Source organism: Dipteris shenzhenensis, chromosome 5 (genome assembly GCF_047967505.1).
Source record: "Dipteris shenzhenensis isolate YYH24624 ecotype China chromosome 5, Dip_SZ_1.0, whole genome shotgun sequence".
Taxonomy (NCBI): Eukaryota; Viridiplantae; Streptophyta; class Polypodiopsida; order Gleicheniales; family Dipteridaceae; genus Dipteris; species Dipteris shenzhenensis.
Window position 1 is genome coordinate 40,478,176 of NC_141600.1, and position 19,169 is coordinate 40,497,344.

General features: G+C 45.2%; 1 protein-coding gene across 2 annotated transcripts in view; it reads left to right on the forward strand.

Annotated features, from left to right (window-relative positions):
• LOC147902019 (calcineurin B-like protein 1) overlaps window positions 1-18,568 on the forward strand; it is a 41,900-nt gene extending 23,332 nt beyond the window's left edge. The window contains exons 2-9 of one of the 2 annotated variants that reach the window (XM_087374627.1): window positions 11,913-12,060; window positions 12,368-12,450; window positions 12,565-12,624; window positions 16,484-16,592; window positions 16,763-16,815; window positions 17,023-17,103; window positions 17,218-17,330; window positions 17,672-18,567. In XM_087374627.1, coding sequence (XP_087230753.1) covers window positions 11,982-12,060; window positions 12,368-12,450; window positions 12,565-12,624; window positions 16,484-16,592; window positions 16,763-16,815; window positions 17,023-17,103; window positions 17,218-17,330; window positions 17,672-17,735 — 642 coding nt within the window. In that variant the 5' untranslated portion in view covers window positions 11,913-11,981 and the 3' untranslated portion in view covers window positions 17,736-18,567. Of the gene's footprint in view, window positions 1-11,912; window positions 12,061-12,367; window positions 12,451-12,564; window positions 12,625-16,483; window positions 16,593-16,762; window positions 16,816-17,022; window positions 17,104-17,217; window positions 17,331-17,671 lie in introns of both variants that reach the window. The other variant, XM_087374628.1, reaches the window with a different exon arrangement.
• Window positions 18,569-19,169: the final 601 nt, after the last annotated feature.

Below are 19,169 nucleotides of genomic sequence, written 5' to 3' on the forward strand. Positions count from 1 at the left end.
ATTGGTGCTTCTTCAAATCTCGGACGCAGATTGCTAGAAGGTAATGGACAAAGAGTACTGATGTCAGAAGAGTACCTGCTTGAGAACTCAGCAAGAGTTCATGGTCAAGGTAAACTGGAAATATTCATTGGTTGCAAACCTTGCCAAAAGGACGGGTTGAAATAGACCCTCAGAGCATGGTGCTTGGAAGACTCCAGGTTGTTCACTCATTATGAGGGGGGCAACTGGAAGATCGTGACGGCTAGATTGCTCGAGTTTGAAGGCGGGAACGTGATTGAAGGAGGTGGTGCCAGGAGGTGCTACCAAAGATGGACCTGTGTACCAGGATGGTGTGCGGAAGCGGAACCAGACTTGGTGGAGGAGGAGCCATTGGATGAAAAGCCAGGAAAAGATTTTGACATCGAAGTGTTCTAGAGGACTACGACCAGGGAGTTACTGGAGCATTGTCATCGACGTGTTGGCATTGGGCCGAGATGTGTCGGTGAGAGGGGGTGTTGGAATGGTCACCTCCCCATGTGTAAGCTCGCAAATGAGGAGAGCGTGGGGGAGGGAGACCTACAGCAGGATGTGCCCAAGAGAAAAAGAAGAGAGGGGGCTGCCACATGGGCAGCACCTCACATCAAAGAACATGGAAGGTACCCGGAGCTAGGATGGATCTGCAGCAGCAAAAGGCGAAGCAGTAGCCAGCACAAGGGACCCATAATAGGAGGCGATCACATGGCACTGACATCTGCAGGGTGTACGGCTCTGTACACTGCTGTAGAAGGGCCTGGCAGAGGCGCAATGATGGCAGGATGTGAAGGATGGATAAGCGCAGATGTGGAGCAGGTTTTGGGCCTGTTTGGAGGCCCTGGTTTAGGGCTGGAGAGTGGGCACCCAGGTGTCCAGAAGCAGCAGCAAGGAGGGCTGCAAGGGACTGACCCTGGGGGGCATATTTATAGCCCACACAGGTTGGCCAGGCAGGGTTATATAGGGCTGGGCCCTAGCCTAGATTGGAGGGCCAAAGTGTTGAGATATCGAGCTCCACTCGAGATATGCCAGGGTGACCGTTGTGTACTTATGTCACCGACTTGTTAGCTGGAGATGCGGTTGGTACACCGCCCACGAATAATAGCTGGATGACAGCTATCCTTATCTACACTAGTTCGTGGCTCAGTTAGTATGCCACCTTAGTTAGTTGAGTTTGGTTTGAGACCCACATATAGGGTTCTTCTATTTCTTTGTACTTGAGCTCTTTTGGCTTACACAACTAAGAAGAGGAAAACTGTTTTCAGCCTCCACCTTTGTGTGTATTCCCCCATTGTGCATGTGAGAAAGCCGCAAGTGAGACTCCTTCCCTCTCTCCCACAATCTTCACATGGTATCAGAGCCTTGTTCGTGGTAAGGAGCTCAAGAAAGCAAGCCAAGTTCATGGTGTCCTGGTAAGAGGACCAGTGTTGCTTTCCTATTTCGAGTTTGGGAGCAAATCTCTGCAGGTAGCACAGCCAGAAGTACAGCAGTGCACTGTTTCAGATTGAGACGCTCTTCGCGGTGTGGCGAGAGCGCAGTATATGCTGCGGGTGAGGGCAAAGTCCTCAGTGACTTTATTTTTCTGATTTGAGGCCGTTTCGGGGCCCGTTTTGAAGGCGGAAGTCCTTCGCAGGCACTCAGAAAAAGGCCCTGTTTTTGGCTGTGCGACCACTGCGCGGCTAGTCGGTGGAAAGGTGCCGCAGAAATTGCATCGTATGCCTGTGTGCAGAGATAGTGGGAGTTACAGATTCATGCCTGTTGCCTGTTGATGCAAAATCGTCACTAGGAAGTGACTGTGTGGTGAAATACCACTTTCGTCAGTTTTGCAGATCTGCCCGTGTGTGGCAAAAGTTGTGTTTTTTGCAGTGACAGAATATTTTACAGTGTTCTGTAATGGCATCTGATTCTCTTTCACAGATTGTCACTGAAAAGCTTGACAAGAACAACTTCCAGGCATGGAAGTTTAGAATGACGAATTTCTTAATGGGAAAAGGCTATTGGGAATTCATTACAGGAAATGAAGAAGAACCTGTTCTTCCTAATGTTTCCAGTCAACAGGAAATGCAGGCATTCAAAGGATGGCATGAGAGAGCCAGGAAAGTTATGTACTGGCTGTCTATCAGTATTTCGGACTCCATGATTGTGCATATTCAGGATGCAAATACGCCAAAGGAGGCATGGGATACTTTGGCAAAAATGTACAGCACAAATACGCAAGCCAGGAAAATGCAACTCAAACAGGAGTTGCACAATGTGCAGAGAGAAAATTTGAGCATAAATGGACTACCACATGAAAGTGAAGAAAATTACAGATGCACTTGCTTCCATTGGGTCGCCAGTGGATGATGATGATTTGGTTTCTGTGACCTTGAATGGTCTACGAAAGGATTATGCACAGTTCCGGACATCCATTGCCGTCCGTGAAAAATTTCCTGATTTTGAGGAGCTGATTGCTCTTCTAATTTCTGAAGAGCAGAGAAATGGTGGTGCATCTTCTTCAGCAGGAACTTCAAAAGAAACTGTCTTCTACTCAAATGCTGGTAGAGGTAGAGGCAGAGGTAGAGGAGGCCGATCTGCAGGCCGTGGTAGAAATCAGAATATGCAGCAAACGCAAGAAAACCTGTCCTATGCAGGAGGACGTGGTAACTCTAGAGGCAGGGGGAGCCAAAGAGGTCGTGGTGGATGGCAGAGAAGCCAAAATGCAAATAGCAATGTTGAATGCTACTATTGTGGCAAAATGGGTCATATGGCTAAGGACTGCTACAAAAAGCAGAATGACATTATGAATGGAAAATTGCAGCAAGGCAATTATGCATCTTCTAGCAGGCAGGGTGATGATAGAAATGAGCATCTATTGATGGTGCAGCATATGACCAATTCTGTGACAAGTGCAGAAGAACAAAATGATGTGTGGTATGTTGACTCAGGTGCGTCAAACCACATGACAGGTCATGCAGAATGGATGCAAGATGCAAGGAAGATGGAAAAGCCAGGATTTGTGGAGACTGGTGATGATACTGCACATCCTATTGTGCAGATTGGCAAAATTCCTTTGTCTATGCAGGATGGGAAAAAGAAATACTTGTCTGATGTATTTCATGTCCCGAACATCACCAAGAACCTGGTTTCTGTTGGTCAGATGGTTTAGCAGGGCTTGCAGGTCAGATTTAATCCTCATGGATGCTTTGTTGAGTATATGAAAAATAATGGTCGCTTGATAGCAAAAGGAAAGAAAAAGGGCAGGATGTTTACGTTGGATGCAGACATGCCTGAATTAAGTGCAGCAATGTTTGCATAGCGGTGTAGTTGCAGATATTGATATCTGGCACAAACGCATTGGTCATGTTAATATACAACGACTTAAATCAATGCAAGCCCAAAATATTGTTGCAGGATTGTCAAAATTCAAGGTTGCAGAAATGCACAAGATTTGTGAAGCCTGTCAATTTGGGAAACAGGCAAGGAAATCTTTTCCTAGGCATGTTCAAGAGAGTAAAAAGCCATTGGAATTAATCCACTCTGATGTGTGGACTACAAAAGCTGCATCTATTGGAGGCTGTCACTATTTTGTCACATTTATTGATGACTTCAGCAGAAAACTGTGGGTGTATTTTATGAAAAAGAAAAGTGAAGTGTTTGGGCACTTCAAAGCTTTCAAAGCTATGGTTGAAAAAGAAACAGGCCTGCAAATAAAATGCCTAAGGTCAGATGGAGGGGGAGAGTACCTCTCAAATGAGTTTGCAAGGTTCTTGCAGGAGCATGGTATAAAGCAGCAATATTCATGCAGTCATACCCCACAGCAAAATGGAATTGCAGAAAAAAAAAACAGGCATATTGGAGAGGTATCTCGGGCTATGCTAAATGAAAAAGATCTACCAGATTATTATTGGGCTGAAGCAGTTGCTACAGCAGTCTATATAATGAACAGGACTCCCACTGCAGCAATACATGGCATGACGCCAGAGGAGATGTATACTGGTAGGAAACCAGATATTTCTCATTTGAACATTTTTGGTTGCATTGCTTATGTCCATGTGCCAGATGAGCTGAGGTCCAAGTTGGATCCAAAAGTTGAGACGTGCGTCTTTATTGGTTATTCTCTGCAGCAGAAAGGGTATAGATGCTATAACCCTTCTACACGTAAGTTCACAGTGAGCAGAGATGTTGTTTTTGATGAGATGAGCAGCTGGTATAAACCAGTAAATATGATGATTGATGTAGATGCACAAAATGGTAATGCTGCACAGAATGCACAGCAGCAATCACAAAATATCAGTGGATCTGGAGTGTCCTCTACCAGTGGTTCACATACTTCGCCATGGACAGGCAGATTGAGATCAGGAGAATCCCCTCAAAGCAATGCAGAGAGTGGTACGCAGGTATCACGAAAAGGGAAAGAGAAGGTAGATCAGCCCATGTATGATGTGAATGCAGGTCACTCTTGTGTGGATGGTGAATCCAGTGGCTCAGAACAGAGCATTGATGATGAGTTGGGTATTCCTTCTGTTGTTACATCTGGAGTAAGGAAGACCAGGGATGTTTTGAGAGCACCTGGAAGTGAGCCTATTTTGCGCAGGTCTACCAGGGTTAGGTATCCTGTGGATAGGCTGAAATATGATGGATTTACAGCCATTCACTATGCCTATATGGTCAAAGTGATACAGGAACCAGAACCCACTTCTTTTGAGCAAGCCATGGGAAATGAAAAATGGGAGAAAGCCATGGATGAAGAAATGGATGCCTTGGATGCTAATGCTACATGGGAATTGGTGCCTTTGCCTAAAGGCAAGAATGCAATTGGTTGTAAGTGGGTTTATAAGATCAAGCACAATGCAGATGGTTCTGTGAATAGATACAAGGCAAGATTAGTTGTCAAGGGGTATGCACAGACATATGGCATTGATTATGAAGAAACTTTCAGCCCGGTTGCAAGGATGGCAACCGTAAGAGCAGCCATTGCTATGGTTGCATCAAAGGGATGGTCTTTACATCAGATGGATGTAAAGAATGCCTTCTTGCATGGTGATTTGCAAGAAGAGGTCTTTATGGAGCAGCGAGCAGGTTATGTTCATGCTACTCATCCTGAGTTTGTTTGCAGGTTGAAGAAAGCCTTGTATGGCTTGAAGCAAGCACCTAGAGCATGGTCTGACAAGATAGGACAGTATCTTGTCACTATTGGCTTTCAGATTTCCAAGGCAGATTTCTCACTCTATGTGAGAAAAACAGAGAAAGGGATTATGCTGCTGGTCATTTATGTTGATGATTTGATCATCACAGGTGATAGTGATGAAGATATCCTTCATGTGAAAATGGTATTGAGGCAAAAGTTTGAGATGAAGGATTTGGGAGAGCTGCGTTATTTCTTGGGCATTGAGGTGATTAGATCACCAAGTGGGATACAGCTCTTGCAGAGGCAGTATGGATTGGACATGCTGTCCAAATATGGGATGACAGGCTGTAAGCCTATTTCAGTTCCTTTGGAGCAGAATGTGAAGCTGAGCACAGATGCAGGTGAACTTCTGGAAGACCCTACTATGTACAGACGCATAGTAGGAAGTTTGATTTACATGACTATTACCAGGCCAGATTTGAGCTATGCTGTTGGGTTGGTAAGTCAGTTTATGCAGGCTCCAAGGAAACCGCATTTGGATGCGGCTAGACGCATACTCAGGTATGTGAAGTCCACATTGCAGTATGGACTATTTTATGAGGCTGGGGTTCAGATACAGTTGCATGGATACACTGATGCTGATTGGGCTGGTAGCATTTCAGATAGACGATCTACCAGTGGATATGTGTTCTCTTTTGGGAGTGCTGCAGTCACTTGGAGCAGCAAGAAACAGCCTACAGTTGCCTTGTCGAGCACAGAGGCTGAGTACAGGGGTGCAGCAATGGCTGCATGTGAGGTAGCTTGGTTGCATAAGCTACTCTATGATATGCATCAGTCTACAGATGGGCCGGTTGTCATTTATTGTGACAACATGAGTAGTATACATTTGGCAAAGAACCCAATCTTTCATGCCAGAACAAAGCACATTGAGGTGCATTATCACTATGTGCGGGAGAAGGTTTTACTAGGTCTTATTGATCTAGTTTATGTCAGCACAGAGGATCAGGTAGCTGACATATTCACGAAAGCATTGGGCGCAGAGAAGCTGCGCAAGTTCAGAGACCTGCTTGGTGTGCAGGATTTGGGATTGAGCTCGAGGGGGAGTGTTGAGATATCGAGCTCCACTCGAGATATGCCAGGGTGACCGTTGTGTACTTATGTCACCGACTTGTTAGCTGGAGATGCGGTTGGTACACCGCCCACGAATAATAGCTGGATGGCAGCTATCCTTATCTACACTAGTTCGTGGCTCAGTTAGTATGCCACCTTAGTTAGTTGAGTTTGGTTTGAGACCCACATATAGGGTTCTTCTATTTCTTTGTACTTGAGCTCTTTTGGCTTACACAACTAAGAAGAGGAAAACTGTTTTCAGCCTCCACCTTTGTGTGTATTCCCCCATTGTGCATGTGAGAAAGCCGCAAGTGAGACTCCTTCCCTCTCTCCCACAATCTTCACACAAAGACCCTATAGAATTGTGGGCCCAAAAACCCCTGGGTTGTGAGCCCTTATAGGGCTGGACCAGCCACAGACTGGTCGGCCAATTTGCTGCAGGCTGGTCGGTATTTTTCCCAGCCCTTGGGGCTCTATAAAAGGAGGTCTTTGAGTCCTCACTTCTCATCACTTGCAGCAGAAAACAGCCAGCAGATAGGAGCAGCAAATGAGCTTCCCTTGGGCCTATGTTTAGGAGGTAAAGGGAGCACAAGGAGCTGCAGACTAAGAGCTGAGAGAGCTGCCCACCTAGGCTGGTGCAAAGTCAGCAAGGTGGAAGGGATCTGGACGGATAGTCTATAGAAGCTCGAGGTGGAGCACGCGGACTCAAGTCTAGAGATAACTGGCTGATAGGAGAAGGACCTTGTGATAAGATCAGAGGACCACACCATTGGTGGGACTCTGGATCTATATCTTTTGTATTGTGCCCATAGTTTTGGATGGAAATATATTTTAGGTGGTTTCTCTATCTGGCTGGTTCATTGTCTATTGATGAGTCTGCACATCTAATCTATGTGACACACATTAAGTAAAGAAGTTTGTGATTCCACACCCCACACGCACACTGTGTGAGGTCCTGGGCATTACTATAAGTCCTCCGCTGTGCATACCCTCTGTTGGGTGATTTCTAACATGGTATCAGAGCCCGAGTAGGAGCCTCACAGGTGTGGATGCTTGAAGGCAGGGACGTTGCTGAAGGATGACCCTGATTCAGAAGCTCTTGGGAATCGACTTCCACGACTGGAGGATTGTGCCCTTGCGAGAAGGAGGGTGACTCAGGTTCAGTCAGGTGCGTTTAGAGTTCTGGTCTACTGAAAATTGAGTTTGGTTGACTTTGCTGTGTGGTATAAATAGTACAGATGTCGACCTCTACAGCCTCTTCAGCCCCTGCTCTCCCTTCCTCCTCCCCGAGTTTTCTCTCATTCACTATCCCTAACTTTGGAGAGTCTGGGAAACTAGACAGGACCAACTACCCGATCTGGAAAGTGAAGATCCGGAGTCATTTAGTGGCTCGGAAGCTATGGGAGTTGACCACGGTAGTGGAGGTGAAGCCGGAGGACGTAGTGGATAGGCAAGGGAAGATATTCATGGCCGTAGATAGAGAGGAGCTCGAAGCTTGGGAAGACAGAGATGCCCATGCCCTGGCATTAATCATAGGGACTATGGCGGACTCTGTTCTTCCACATATCCAGATGGCCGAGACGTCAGTAGAGGCGTGAGTCATTCTGAAGGATCTGTACGAGACGGACAACACCTCCCGGATTTGGCTTCTTCAGCATCAACTCTACAGTCTTGATATGGAAGAAGGAGATACGGTACATAGCCACTTGACGAAGGTCAAGGTGGTGAGGGATCGGTTGGCAGCAGTTGGTCAGAAGACAGACTCATGCCATTTGGCCTTGATGGTACTAAGGAGACTACCTCGAAGTTTCAAGAGCTTTGTTATGACTGTGACAGCAGGACAAAGGACCAAATCTTTGACGTTTGAGGAATTGGGTCCATTACTGCTACAGGAGGAAGCTCGGGAGAAGCTGTACAACGAGGACAAAGACGACAAGGTGGTGCTGGCAAAGGATTACGTTGGCAAAGAAAAGGGCAAGCCTAACGGTGGCAAGTCTAAGAAAAACAACTCTGACGATGAGGAGACTTGGAAGAGGAAGCAGAAGAAGAAGTGCTTCTATTGTGATACGCTAGGACATTTTGCAAAGGACTGCAGAAAGAAAAAGAAGAAGTGCTTCTATTGTGATACGCTAGGACTGCAAAGGACTGCAGAAAAGGGCAAGCCTAACGGTGGCAAGTCTAAGAAAAACAACTCTGACGATGAGGAGACTTGGAAGAGGAAGCAGAAGAAGTGCTTCTATTGTGATACGCTAGGACATTTTGCAAAGGACCTCAGAGCATGGTGCTTCGAAGACTCCAGGTTGTTCACTCATTATGAGGGCGACAACTGGAAGATCATGACGGCTAGATTGCTCGAGTTTGAAGGCGGGAACGTGATTGAAGGAGGTGGTGCCAGGAGGTGCTACTAAAGATGGACCTGTGTACCAAGATGGTGTGCGGAAGCGGAACCAGACTTGGTGGAGGAGGAGCCATTGGATGAAAAGCCAGGAAAAGATTTTGACATCGAAGTGTTCTAGAGGACTACGACCAGGGAGTTACTGGAGCATCGTCATCGACGTGTTGGCATTGGGCCGAGATGTGTCGGTGAGAGGGGGTGTTGGAATGGTCACCTCCCCATGTGTAAGCCCGCAAATGAGGAGAGCGTGGGGGAGGGAGACCTACGGCAGGATGTGCCCAAGAGAAAAAGAAGAGAGGGGGCTGCCACATGGGCAGCAACTCACATCAAAGAACATGGAAGGTACCCGGAGCTAGGATGGATCTGCAGCAGCAAAAGGCGAAGCAGTAGCCAGCACAAGGGACCCAGAATAGAAGGCAATCACATGGCGCTGACATCTGCAGGGTGTACGGCTGTGTACATTGCTATAGAGGGCTTGGCACAGGCGCAATGATGGCAGGATGTGCAGGATGGGTAAGCGTAGATGTGGAGCAGGTTTTGGGCCTGTTTGGAGGCCTTGGTTTAGGGCTGGAGAGTGGGCACCCAGGTGTCCAGAAGCAGCAGCAAGGAGGGCTGCAAGGGACTGACCCTGGGGGGCATATTTATAGCCCACACAGGTTGGCCAGGCAGGGTTATATAGGGCTGGGCCCTTGCCTAGATTGGATGGCCAAAGGCCATGATTGTCATCAGACAACATACCATGAACCCTAGAAACATCTTCCTATCCCCATTAAAAAGAGAAAATATACGACCTTGTCTCTTCAAGTCACATTGCCAAAGGCAAAATGCTGACACTCTTCATCAAAGACAGGCCCAGAAGACAACCCTGTTGGAATGGTCACCTCCCCATCTATAAGCCTCCAAATGAGGAGAGCGTGGGGGAGGGAGACCTAGGGCAGGCTGTGCCCAAGAGAAAAAGAAGAGAGGGGGCTGCCACATGGGCAGCACCTCACATCAAAGAACATGGAAGGTACCCGGAGCTAGGATGGATCTGCAGCAGCAAAAGGCGAAGCAGTAGCCAGCACAAGGGACCCAGAATAGGAGGCGATCACATGGCGCTGACATCTGCAGGGTGTACGGCTCTATACACTGCTGTAGAAGGGCCTGGCAGAGGCGCAATGATGGCAGGATGTGCAGGATGGATGCCACAGACTGGTCGGCCAGTTTGCTGCAGGCTGGTCGGTAGTTTTGCCAGCCCTTGGGGCCCTATAAAAGGAGAGGTCCTTGAGGCCTCACTTCTCATCACTTGCAGCAGAAAACAGCCAGCAGATAGGAGCAGCAAAGGAGCTTCCCTTGGGCCTATGTTCAGGAGGTGAAGGGAGCACAAGGAGCTGCAGACTAAGAGCTGAGAGAGCTGCCCACCTAGGCTGGTGCAAGGTCAGCAAGGTGGAAGGGATCTGGACGGATAGTCTACAGAAGCTCGAGGTGGAGCACGCGGACTCGAGTCTAGAGATAACTGGCTGATAGGAGAAGAACCTTGTGGTAAGATCAGAGGACCACACCATTGGTGGGACTCTAGATCTGTATCTTTTGTATTGTGTCCATAGTATTGGATGGAAATATATTTTTGGTGGTTTCTCTATGTGGCTTTTTCATTGTCTATTGATGAGTCTGCACATCTAATCTATGTGACGCACATTAAGTAAAGATGTTTGTGATTCCACACGCCACACGCACATTGTGTGAGCTCCTGGGCATTACTATAAGTCTTTCGCTGTGCGTACCCTTTGTTGGGTGATTTCTAACAAACCCCTCAACTATTGTTCACCGGACTAAGTTTCTTTTGGGTTGTGCAGGTCTGTGCTTGCGGCGCCGATGAGCAAAGATGTCCCAAATTATTGCAAGCCACGCAATGGTGTAAAGGTGAGACTAGTAGGGAACCAGGCATTCCTCTCCTGCATATGTTCATACAGCACTGGCTATTTAGTCTTCAATAAGGGGATTGCCAGGTAAACTTAGCATGATATTAGGATGACCCTAACCTCAGTAGAGGTGTATGGCTATATGACAATTAAGAGTTCCAAATGAGAGTTGCAAGCCAATTGCTACCCCAATGGAAGTTAGTCACAAACACTTTAGATGCGACATAAGTGGAAGTGAATTCTGCTTTGTCTATCAGAGAATGACATATTCTAAAATCAACCATGCAATTGGCCATTTTGGATCTCCTTCGAGGAAGACCTTTGGAGGGCTAACAACAGGATTTTTCGTGTACGTCTATGGCACTTTAGAGTAGCACACTCAAGAGTGGTCGTCCAGAATCAAGGATATAGACAGTGAGTTTTGTTCCTCTTGGATCAGGTTTCATTCTGCCGAGTAAGAGGCAGCATGTTTCAAACTTCTAATTAAACTTCAATGTCTTCTACTCTCTTCAAGACATGTTTTAGTAGAATTCCAAAGGCAGCCAAATTCAATATGCGTTAGTGGTGTATGTTACCCTTGGATTCGAATTGTAGATTCAACATCTTCATGTTGGAGTGCTGCATGAGGGGCTTTCTAAACTTGTCTAGTTACTATTAGTTGAAGAAATGGCCGGTATCAATATTGGCCTTTTATCTCTGCCTTGCATGTGGAGATGTATGGGCAGCTGGAATCCTGACTCTCTAATGTGCTAGAAAGACAAGTGACCCGGATTCAGTCTGACGTGGGTCGTTCTATAAGTTTTCCAGACTAGCAAATCATTATGTTTGATAACGAACATGTCATATCATAAGTGGAACCAAAGGTTCTTTGAAAAAAAAAAGTGGAACCAAAGGTTGGTCTCTGAATGCTTTTTCAAATTGTTGTCAATTTATAATCTGCACAAAATCTGTATAGAGCTTGTGTATGCACTGCCATGCATCTACCTGCCATTTACCTTGCAATGCCATGTATACAGCTGCCGCATTCTATGAAAATGGTGTTTAAATATTTTTCCAATCTCATTGGTTGTTCTTTATTTATTTGGATTGATGTGGATAAGCTGGTTGTGTGAATAGTTTGTGGCTTATTAGCTGTAAATCTCATTTTTATTTAGTGTGGCATGCATAACAGTGTCATATCTGAATCCCTAAATTGGATCACTGAGTTTTTTGAATAAGTTGGTTGTTGGATGAATTCACATTGGCATGGAAGCTAGACAATGGTCCTTCAGGTAGCGGCTGAGGTGGTAATGCCTGATTTTAGTTCTTGAGTCCATGTGGTTAAGTGTCATGTAGGACAACAGAACAGCAGAGAAGGCTCACTGATGCACATGACCCATTTTCTCAGACAGGGTTTCCCAACCTACATACATTAGCAAATCAACAAAGTCTTTGGGATTATGCGGGTGCACTTTACATGGGCTGCTTCAACTCCAAGCTCACAAAGCAACAGCCAGGGTATGGAAACCCTGTAGATCTTGCGGCAGAGACATCATGTAAGTTGATTATTCAAATACAGCTTGCAAAGTGACTTTTTGGCCAAGTTAGAATAATCTTATATTATCACTTATACCAAGACTGATGTAGGTGCTTGATCTTTTAATGTTAGCATTTTTGCATATTTGGTACATTTAGTGGAATTAATACAGCATGTGTTATGAGGTTGGTATGGTGTGGAAGGCTCAAGGTGTTGTGCTTGGTGAAAGAGTACTTCTGACAAATTATTGAGCTCGGACACACCCTCATTGGATTTGATTTTAATTATGAACTTGAATTGATTGCTATGTTGAATACTGATAACAGTTAGCGTAAGTGAAGTTGAGGCTTTGTATGAGCTTTTCAAGAAGATAAGCAGCTCTGTGATTGATGATGGCCTGATAAATAAGGTAAATCAACGTTGTGATTTTTAGATTCCTCCTTTAAAAACGATTCAGTTCTTGCAAATGCATTTCTGGAATAGCATTTGGTTAGGGACTGATCTTTCCTTGATGGTACCTTAGGAAGAATTCCAGCTGGCTTTGTTCAAAAACAGGAAAAACGAGAATCTGTTCGCTGATAGGGTAAGCCTTCTACCCTTGCATTTGCTGCATTGATATTAGGATGGTTGAGGACAGTAAATTATTCACACTTTTCGAACACTGTCTTGGATTAGCAATTTGCTATATCCAGTTTACATATGATAGCTGAAGATGACAATTTATGTGTGTCAATAGTTCCATCCAATGAAAATTTATCCAAAAGAGGCCATACTTAGTATCATTACAGTCCAGAGGCACATATAGATCAACTGACTTCACTGACTTCATTGTAGCACCTCTCCTCCCAGGGGCTGATCATACATACCTTTTCTTTAGCATCTCCACCTCCCTTCACACAGCACCTTCCACCCCACTCAGTGCTTACTCCACTTACCACGATATACGCTTTGATCGGGATCACTCACCTTCTTACTCTGGCCATCTATACATACTTCTCGCTTATATTGATTTTATACCCCTTTTAGAGGATCGTGCTGCCCTTGTCACCCGCTCACTACACGAGGCTGCCATTCACGCTTTCCCCCACACCACCCGCTCCACCCGTCCACCACCCTCTGGAACCGTACCTTGTAATAGTTGGTACGATGATGAGTGTTAGGCTTTACGCCGTCAACTCAGATTCAAAACCAAAAACAGTCTTCTGAGCGTACCAAATACGCTACATGAATATCGTAGATTGGTACGGAGGAAGAAACTAGACTTCGTTCGTCGGAACGAGGAGGAGCTACTCAACATTTTGTTTAGTAACAACTCTAAGGACTTATGGCGGAGATTTCTAGAAGGACGGTCCCCTCCGCCACTCACTGACACTCAGATCTGGTTTGATTATGCATGCACACTTTATGACATCCCTAATCAGCTAGTCCCTAACCCATCACACGTGCCTCGTCCCATATCCTGCACTCTCTTCACTAGAGGAGGGGTAAAGGATGCCGTAATGAAACTTCATAATGGCCGAGCGAAGGATCATGAGGGGCTATGCACTAAGTTCATTTCATATGGGATTAACCTCCTAGCCCCGATCTTAGCAAAGCTTTTTAATGAAGCTGTATGTTTGGGATTTCCACACACTTGGACCATTAACACTATCTCACCCATCCACAAGGCAGGAGCCCGGAGAACTACAGGACCATTATGATTGGACATGTCATGTCCAAGATTTATGCATCAGTACTTGACTCCGAGGTTAGCAGACTTGTAGAGTGTCGAGGGCATAGAGCAGCAGGACATGCCGGATTCCAGCATGATCATGGAACCATGGACGTCATCCTCACACTCAGATGTATCATCGAGGAGGCGACGTCACAAAAGCAGAGGGTTTATTGTTGCTTTGTGGATTTTCGCAAGGCATTTGACACGGTTCCGAGAGCCCGCCTCATACGGCGCCTACAGGACTTGGGCTATGACCAGGAGATCATTTCCGCTGTCATGGCACTTTACGAGAGAGTTTCTGGTAGAGCTCGGGCAGGATCCGGGTGGACAGACGAGATCATGAGCACCATCGGGATCAAAGAAGGGCGTCCTTTGTCGCCTAGCTTGTTTGGCCTCTACATTTACGAGCTTGAGACAGTGATACAGACACAGGGGGGTGTAGGTTGCTCTCTTGTGGGCACGTTGATTCAGATTCTGCTCTATGCAGATGACGTGGCTCTCTTGTCTTCCTCAGCAGAGAGGCTTCAGAGACACCTAGATGCACTATAGTCCTTTTGTGAGTCTCATGATTTGAAGGTTAACCTGGGTAAAACCAAGGTCATGATCTTCAATACATCTCGAGCCATCATGCGTCAGGAGTAGTTCACATTTGCAGGGTCATCTGTTGAGATAGTTTCATCATACACTTATCTTGGGGTTATCTTCTCCAGATCCAACTTCACTATGAGACCCGCGATGCAGGCACGCTTGACTAGAGGGTATGGTTCATTGGCCAGACTAGAGAGGCAGTGCTTTCGCTCGCACTTTCAGGATCCATGCACCAAGGGGTTGCTTTTGGACTCCTTGGCTCGTCCAGCAGGGATGTACGGCAGCCCTTGTTGGGGGTCAGACTTGTCGGATATAGAGTGGGCCCATGTGGAGCGGCTACATGTTCTCATGTCATCACGGATGATTCGTGGTAAGTTATCAGTTTCTCACCAGATCATTTAGGCTGAGTTTGGGTCACCCCCTTTACAGCTAGATGCTACATTTCAGGTCATCACATATCTGCATCGAGTTAGGGAATATGGGGATTATACCTCGGGGCGTAGCAGGCTACCACGGATAGCTCTATCCTCTTCCATGACACTTGCAGCAGTAGGAGACCAGAGGTGCTGGTATGCATGTACAGAGAGGAGGTTTAAGCGATTGGGGCTTCACATGGATAGACTACCTCCCTTCGAGTACAGCATGGATGCTCTGTTTTCTCCCCTCTTATCACACGAGGTCAACCAGGTTATCCGTGAGGATCTACTACAGCTACATACATTTCGGATTTGGTTGGGACCGAGTGAACTCCCAGTGAAGCTTAGCTTCTATAGAGATCACTTCTTACATATCACAGTGGAGGGTTTCATTGACCCACCAGGATACACGCAGATTCACCTACCCCACTCGCTGAGGATCTCTCTTGGGCAGTTCCGAGTCTCTTCACACAGACTTCGCATCGAGAGCGGCAGAGCAGAGCGACTATCCAGGAGAGGCGCATATGCACACTGTGTGACATGTAGGAGGTTGAGACAAAGGAGCATTTCATCTTCAGGTGTCCTGTGTACTATGAGATCCAAAGGCGTTTCCATTGCCTCTTCAGGGATAGATATGGGATTTTGGCTTGTTTCCTCTCCTATCCCGACCAATGGTGTTTGGCAGGTTTCATTCATGAGGCACTTAGACACCGTGAGAGGATACTTCGAGCACGGAGACAGGAGCAGACTTCTTCCTCGGCTGATCCCTCTTAGAGCTCTAATACGGAGTTCTTTCAGTTAGATCACATGGACCCCCACGAGACGAGGCCTCAACATGACCGTGAGCCGGAGCCTGTGACCCGACAGCTCAAACAGAGGGTCAACACACAGATCACACTTGGGGGCATCCCCTCCTTCTTTAGAGTCGGAGCCCGACCGACGGGGATCACGGTAGCCCTGGTCAGACGCAGAGCTACGACCAGGAGACGTGCCAGGTTCACACCTCTGAGTGGCCGACAGCACTCTATTGCCGACTTCATGCCTCCACTGCCTCATCCATCCTGATATCTTGCTACTGCCGATGATGATGATGATGATGTTGATGACGATGTTGAGACTGATATATAGTCGGCCATCGACATGACTATGTTGTACTTAGGACTTAGTATTGCCATTCTGCATTTTTGCATTTTGCATTGGTATGGACGCTCGTTTAGTAGCTCCACTACCACAGCTTGTTGTATCAGGATTTTCACAGTCTCATAGACCCATCGGTCTTCAGAAGACTTTAATAAACTTTCTTTCTTTCTTTTCTTTATGGCATGTGCATCTTTGTGTTCTCTGATTTCCACAGATACATGTAAATGTGCACCTGCTGGCATGCATCTGTGTGTTGCATGTGTGACATGCGTGAGTGAGCAGGTGCGTCTATTGAGTGTGGATGCACATGTGTGGACATGTGTTATGTTAACATGCATGTGCTTTTGTGTACATGTCTTTACTGCTTCTCTACATATATGTCTTTTCTTTTCTCTTTCTTTTTTTGGTGTATGTGTGGGGGGGGGTATATATTTTATAGTCTCTCATGAAGGTGGAAAACATCCACATTTGATTCTGCATTATTTCAAGTAAGGAACACCCTTCTTTGAGGGTGGAGTGTTGGTTTTAGCTTAGAAGGGGTGTTGTTTGTAACTGATTACAGATTGAAATGTTATGGCTAATAGGTATTCGATGTATTTGATGTCAAAAGAAATGGGGTGATAGACTTTGGGGAATTTGTTCAGGCACTGAGTGTTTTTCATCCAAATGCACCTGAGGATGACAAAATTGAATGTAAGCTTTCTTGTGAACTTCACCTGGTATGTTATGGTTCAAGTTCTGATTAGTGAAGGATAAGTTACCTACTATGTGGTGATGGTCTCACTTCGAATTTTTCTAGATTCATAGTTTCACTATTGATTTGGTTTTGTCCTTTTGAACTAATGCTTTTGCTATTCATGCAGTTGCATTTAAGTTATATGACCTACGAAACACTGGGTACATTGAGCGGGAAGAGGTAAGCTTTGGCATCAATCTTTAGCTGTGTCAGTTTATTTCTGGTCTCTGAAACTAGTATCTTCCAAGCCAAGGTGAAAGGATTAAATTTAGTATTAGCAAGGGGTAGAGAAGGTCATATATATATAAAATCTGTTTATGCATTTGTTGTTGTATAATCTTTCCTGCAAAAGGTCCATCAATAGCTGTTTGCTATGTGTGGTGACAGGTTAAGCTGATGTTGAATGCACTATTAACAGAATCAAACATGAAACTTGCAGATGAAGTAATTGAGACTATTCTTGATAAGGTATCGTCAATACCTTTTACTTTGTGGGTGACTCTGTAAAATGTATTGCTCTTGTGTTTGCATCGAATATGCTAAGTTGTCCAATTACAATTTTCATTTCTCCTGCTATTGCAGACCTTTGCTGAAGCAGATGTAAACGGGGATGGAAAAATTGACAAAGAGGAATGGAGAAACTTTGTTTGTCGCAACCCGTCTCTTATCAAGATTATGACATTGCCCTATCTGAAGTACAGCTGCAGAATCCTTTTCCTTATGTGTTAAGTCACTTATTGGGCCTGTTTATTGTTTCTTATGTTTATCAGTATGTCTTGTCATTCAAAAATGAGACATGCTATCATTGCTTTTTTTTTTTGATACTTTCCATTCTGTGAATGTTGCTCCACTGAAGTGTCAGATGTTGGGAAATTTTCATTGCTTGCATGTGAATGAATCCAACGTCTAGATTTATGCTGTCCTTCATTTACAGGCCTCATGAGGCTCTAGCTTGTACAAGGTTGGCTAGTGTAGAAAGGAGTTAGTCTACAATCAGAATGACGTGTCATTCTAGTTTTCTCTTTTGACTTTGCAGGGATATTACCACGACTTTCCCAAGTTTTGTTTTCAACTCTGAAGTTGATGATATGGCTACCTAGATCCTTGTGTGGAGCAATTTGCTGTGTACGCCTGACAATTAGTGTCTTTTGAGACATTGAACCTTTAGGATTAAAGAGGCGCAGCTTGGAAATCACTTATATCCACAGCTCAATGAAAGGTGCACTTATTCTTAGCCCGAGCTTTCAGTTCAGAGAAAAAAAAAAAGTTGGTTTGATGAGGTTAATGCTTAAATCGGAAATTTTGATAGAGTTAAAATCTAGTCAAGGATATGGGCAGATCATTGCCACATTGGTACAAGATAAGCTCTGCATAGATTCAGCACTTGTCATCATGCCACTGGAAGTGTTACTGTTTGATCACGAGCTTCAAGTCTGCGACATTGCTTGAAATGTACAATATAATGTTTAACACCAACCTCTGTACGACAAAGACGATTGTCAATTGAAATCAGAGGGCAGTAGCCACCCTTGTGCTTTCAAGTTGAAGAGGTTCTTATAAAACAGTATAAACTTGGTATAGTTCTCCTTCAGTATGGTTGTGTTTATATTAAGGATAACATGTACAAGTTTCCCTGTGGTGAACAAGGGGAACAGTTTTGGCGTTGTACAGAGAATCCTCTTTGTGGTGGTGTTTGTACATGCATATGTGTCGACAAAGATTAACCTGAAGGGCATATGAACTCCTGAAAGTACAAAATCTCAGGTTATGTGTGGAATATAGATTGCAGGCTTATGTATTTGAAATTATTGTGTTCGGTAGACCTAATGATCTGCATGTAAGCATGTGTGCACATGTGCGCTCAGTCATGTTCAGGTGATGCGTGTGCATGTGCACCTGTGTGCATGCACATGTAGAAATAAAATAGCAATGTATATTCATGGATTGCACGCTTATGCATTTAAAGGGAGCGTATTCTGTGCAGCTAATCATCTGCATGTTGAACATGGGCATCTGCATGTGCATGTGTGGGTGTGCACACACATGTGCAAACAAGTAGCTTTGTGTGGTTGCAGAGTGCAGAGATGGGAGATAGAAGGGGAAGAAGATGGGGTGGGGGTGTTGCTTATTGGGAAGGTCTTGGGCCTTGGGGTCCAAGGCCCTGAAATGAACAGAATAATGCATTCATTTTATGACATTGATTTTTTAATCACATGTATATGAAGAAAGATAGATCAAGAACTATAGTGTGTAATTTTTTTATGCAAACATGTATGTGAGCATTACTCGTGTTGTAAAATAGGTGAATTAGGAAACCATCATCTAAATAGTCGTTTGTCTCGTTGAATTTTTTTGGTGCAAGAAATGCTGGTTTGTTGCTCTGTTCTATTTATGCTTTGTGAAAGTAGCAATCGACATTGGCCGTCGTCCTCTCAACCCGTTGCTCGTGCTTCCATCTTTCTGTTGGAAAGTCTTCATGTTGATATTTTTGGGTTTCTTGCTCATCTTGGTTGTCAATGGCTTACTTCCACCTT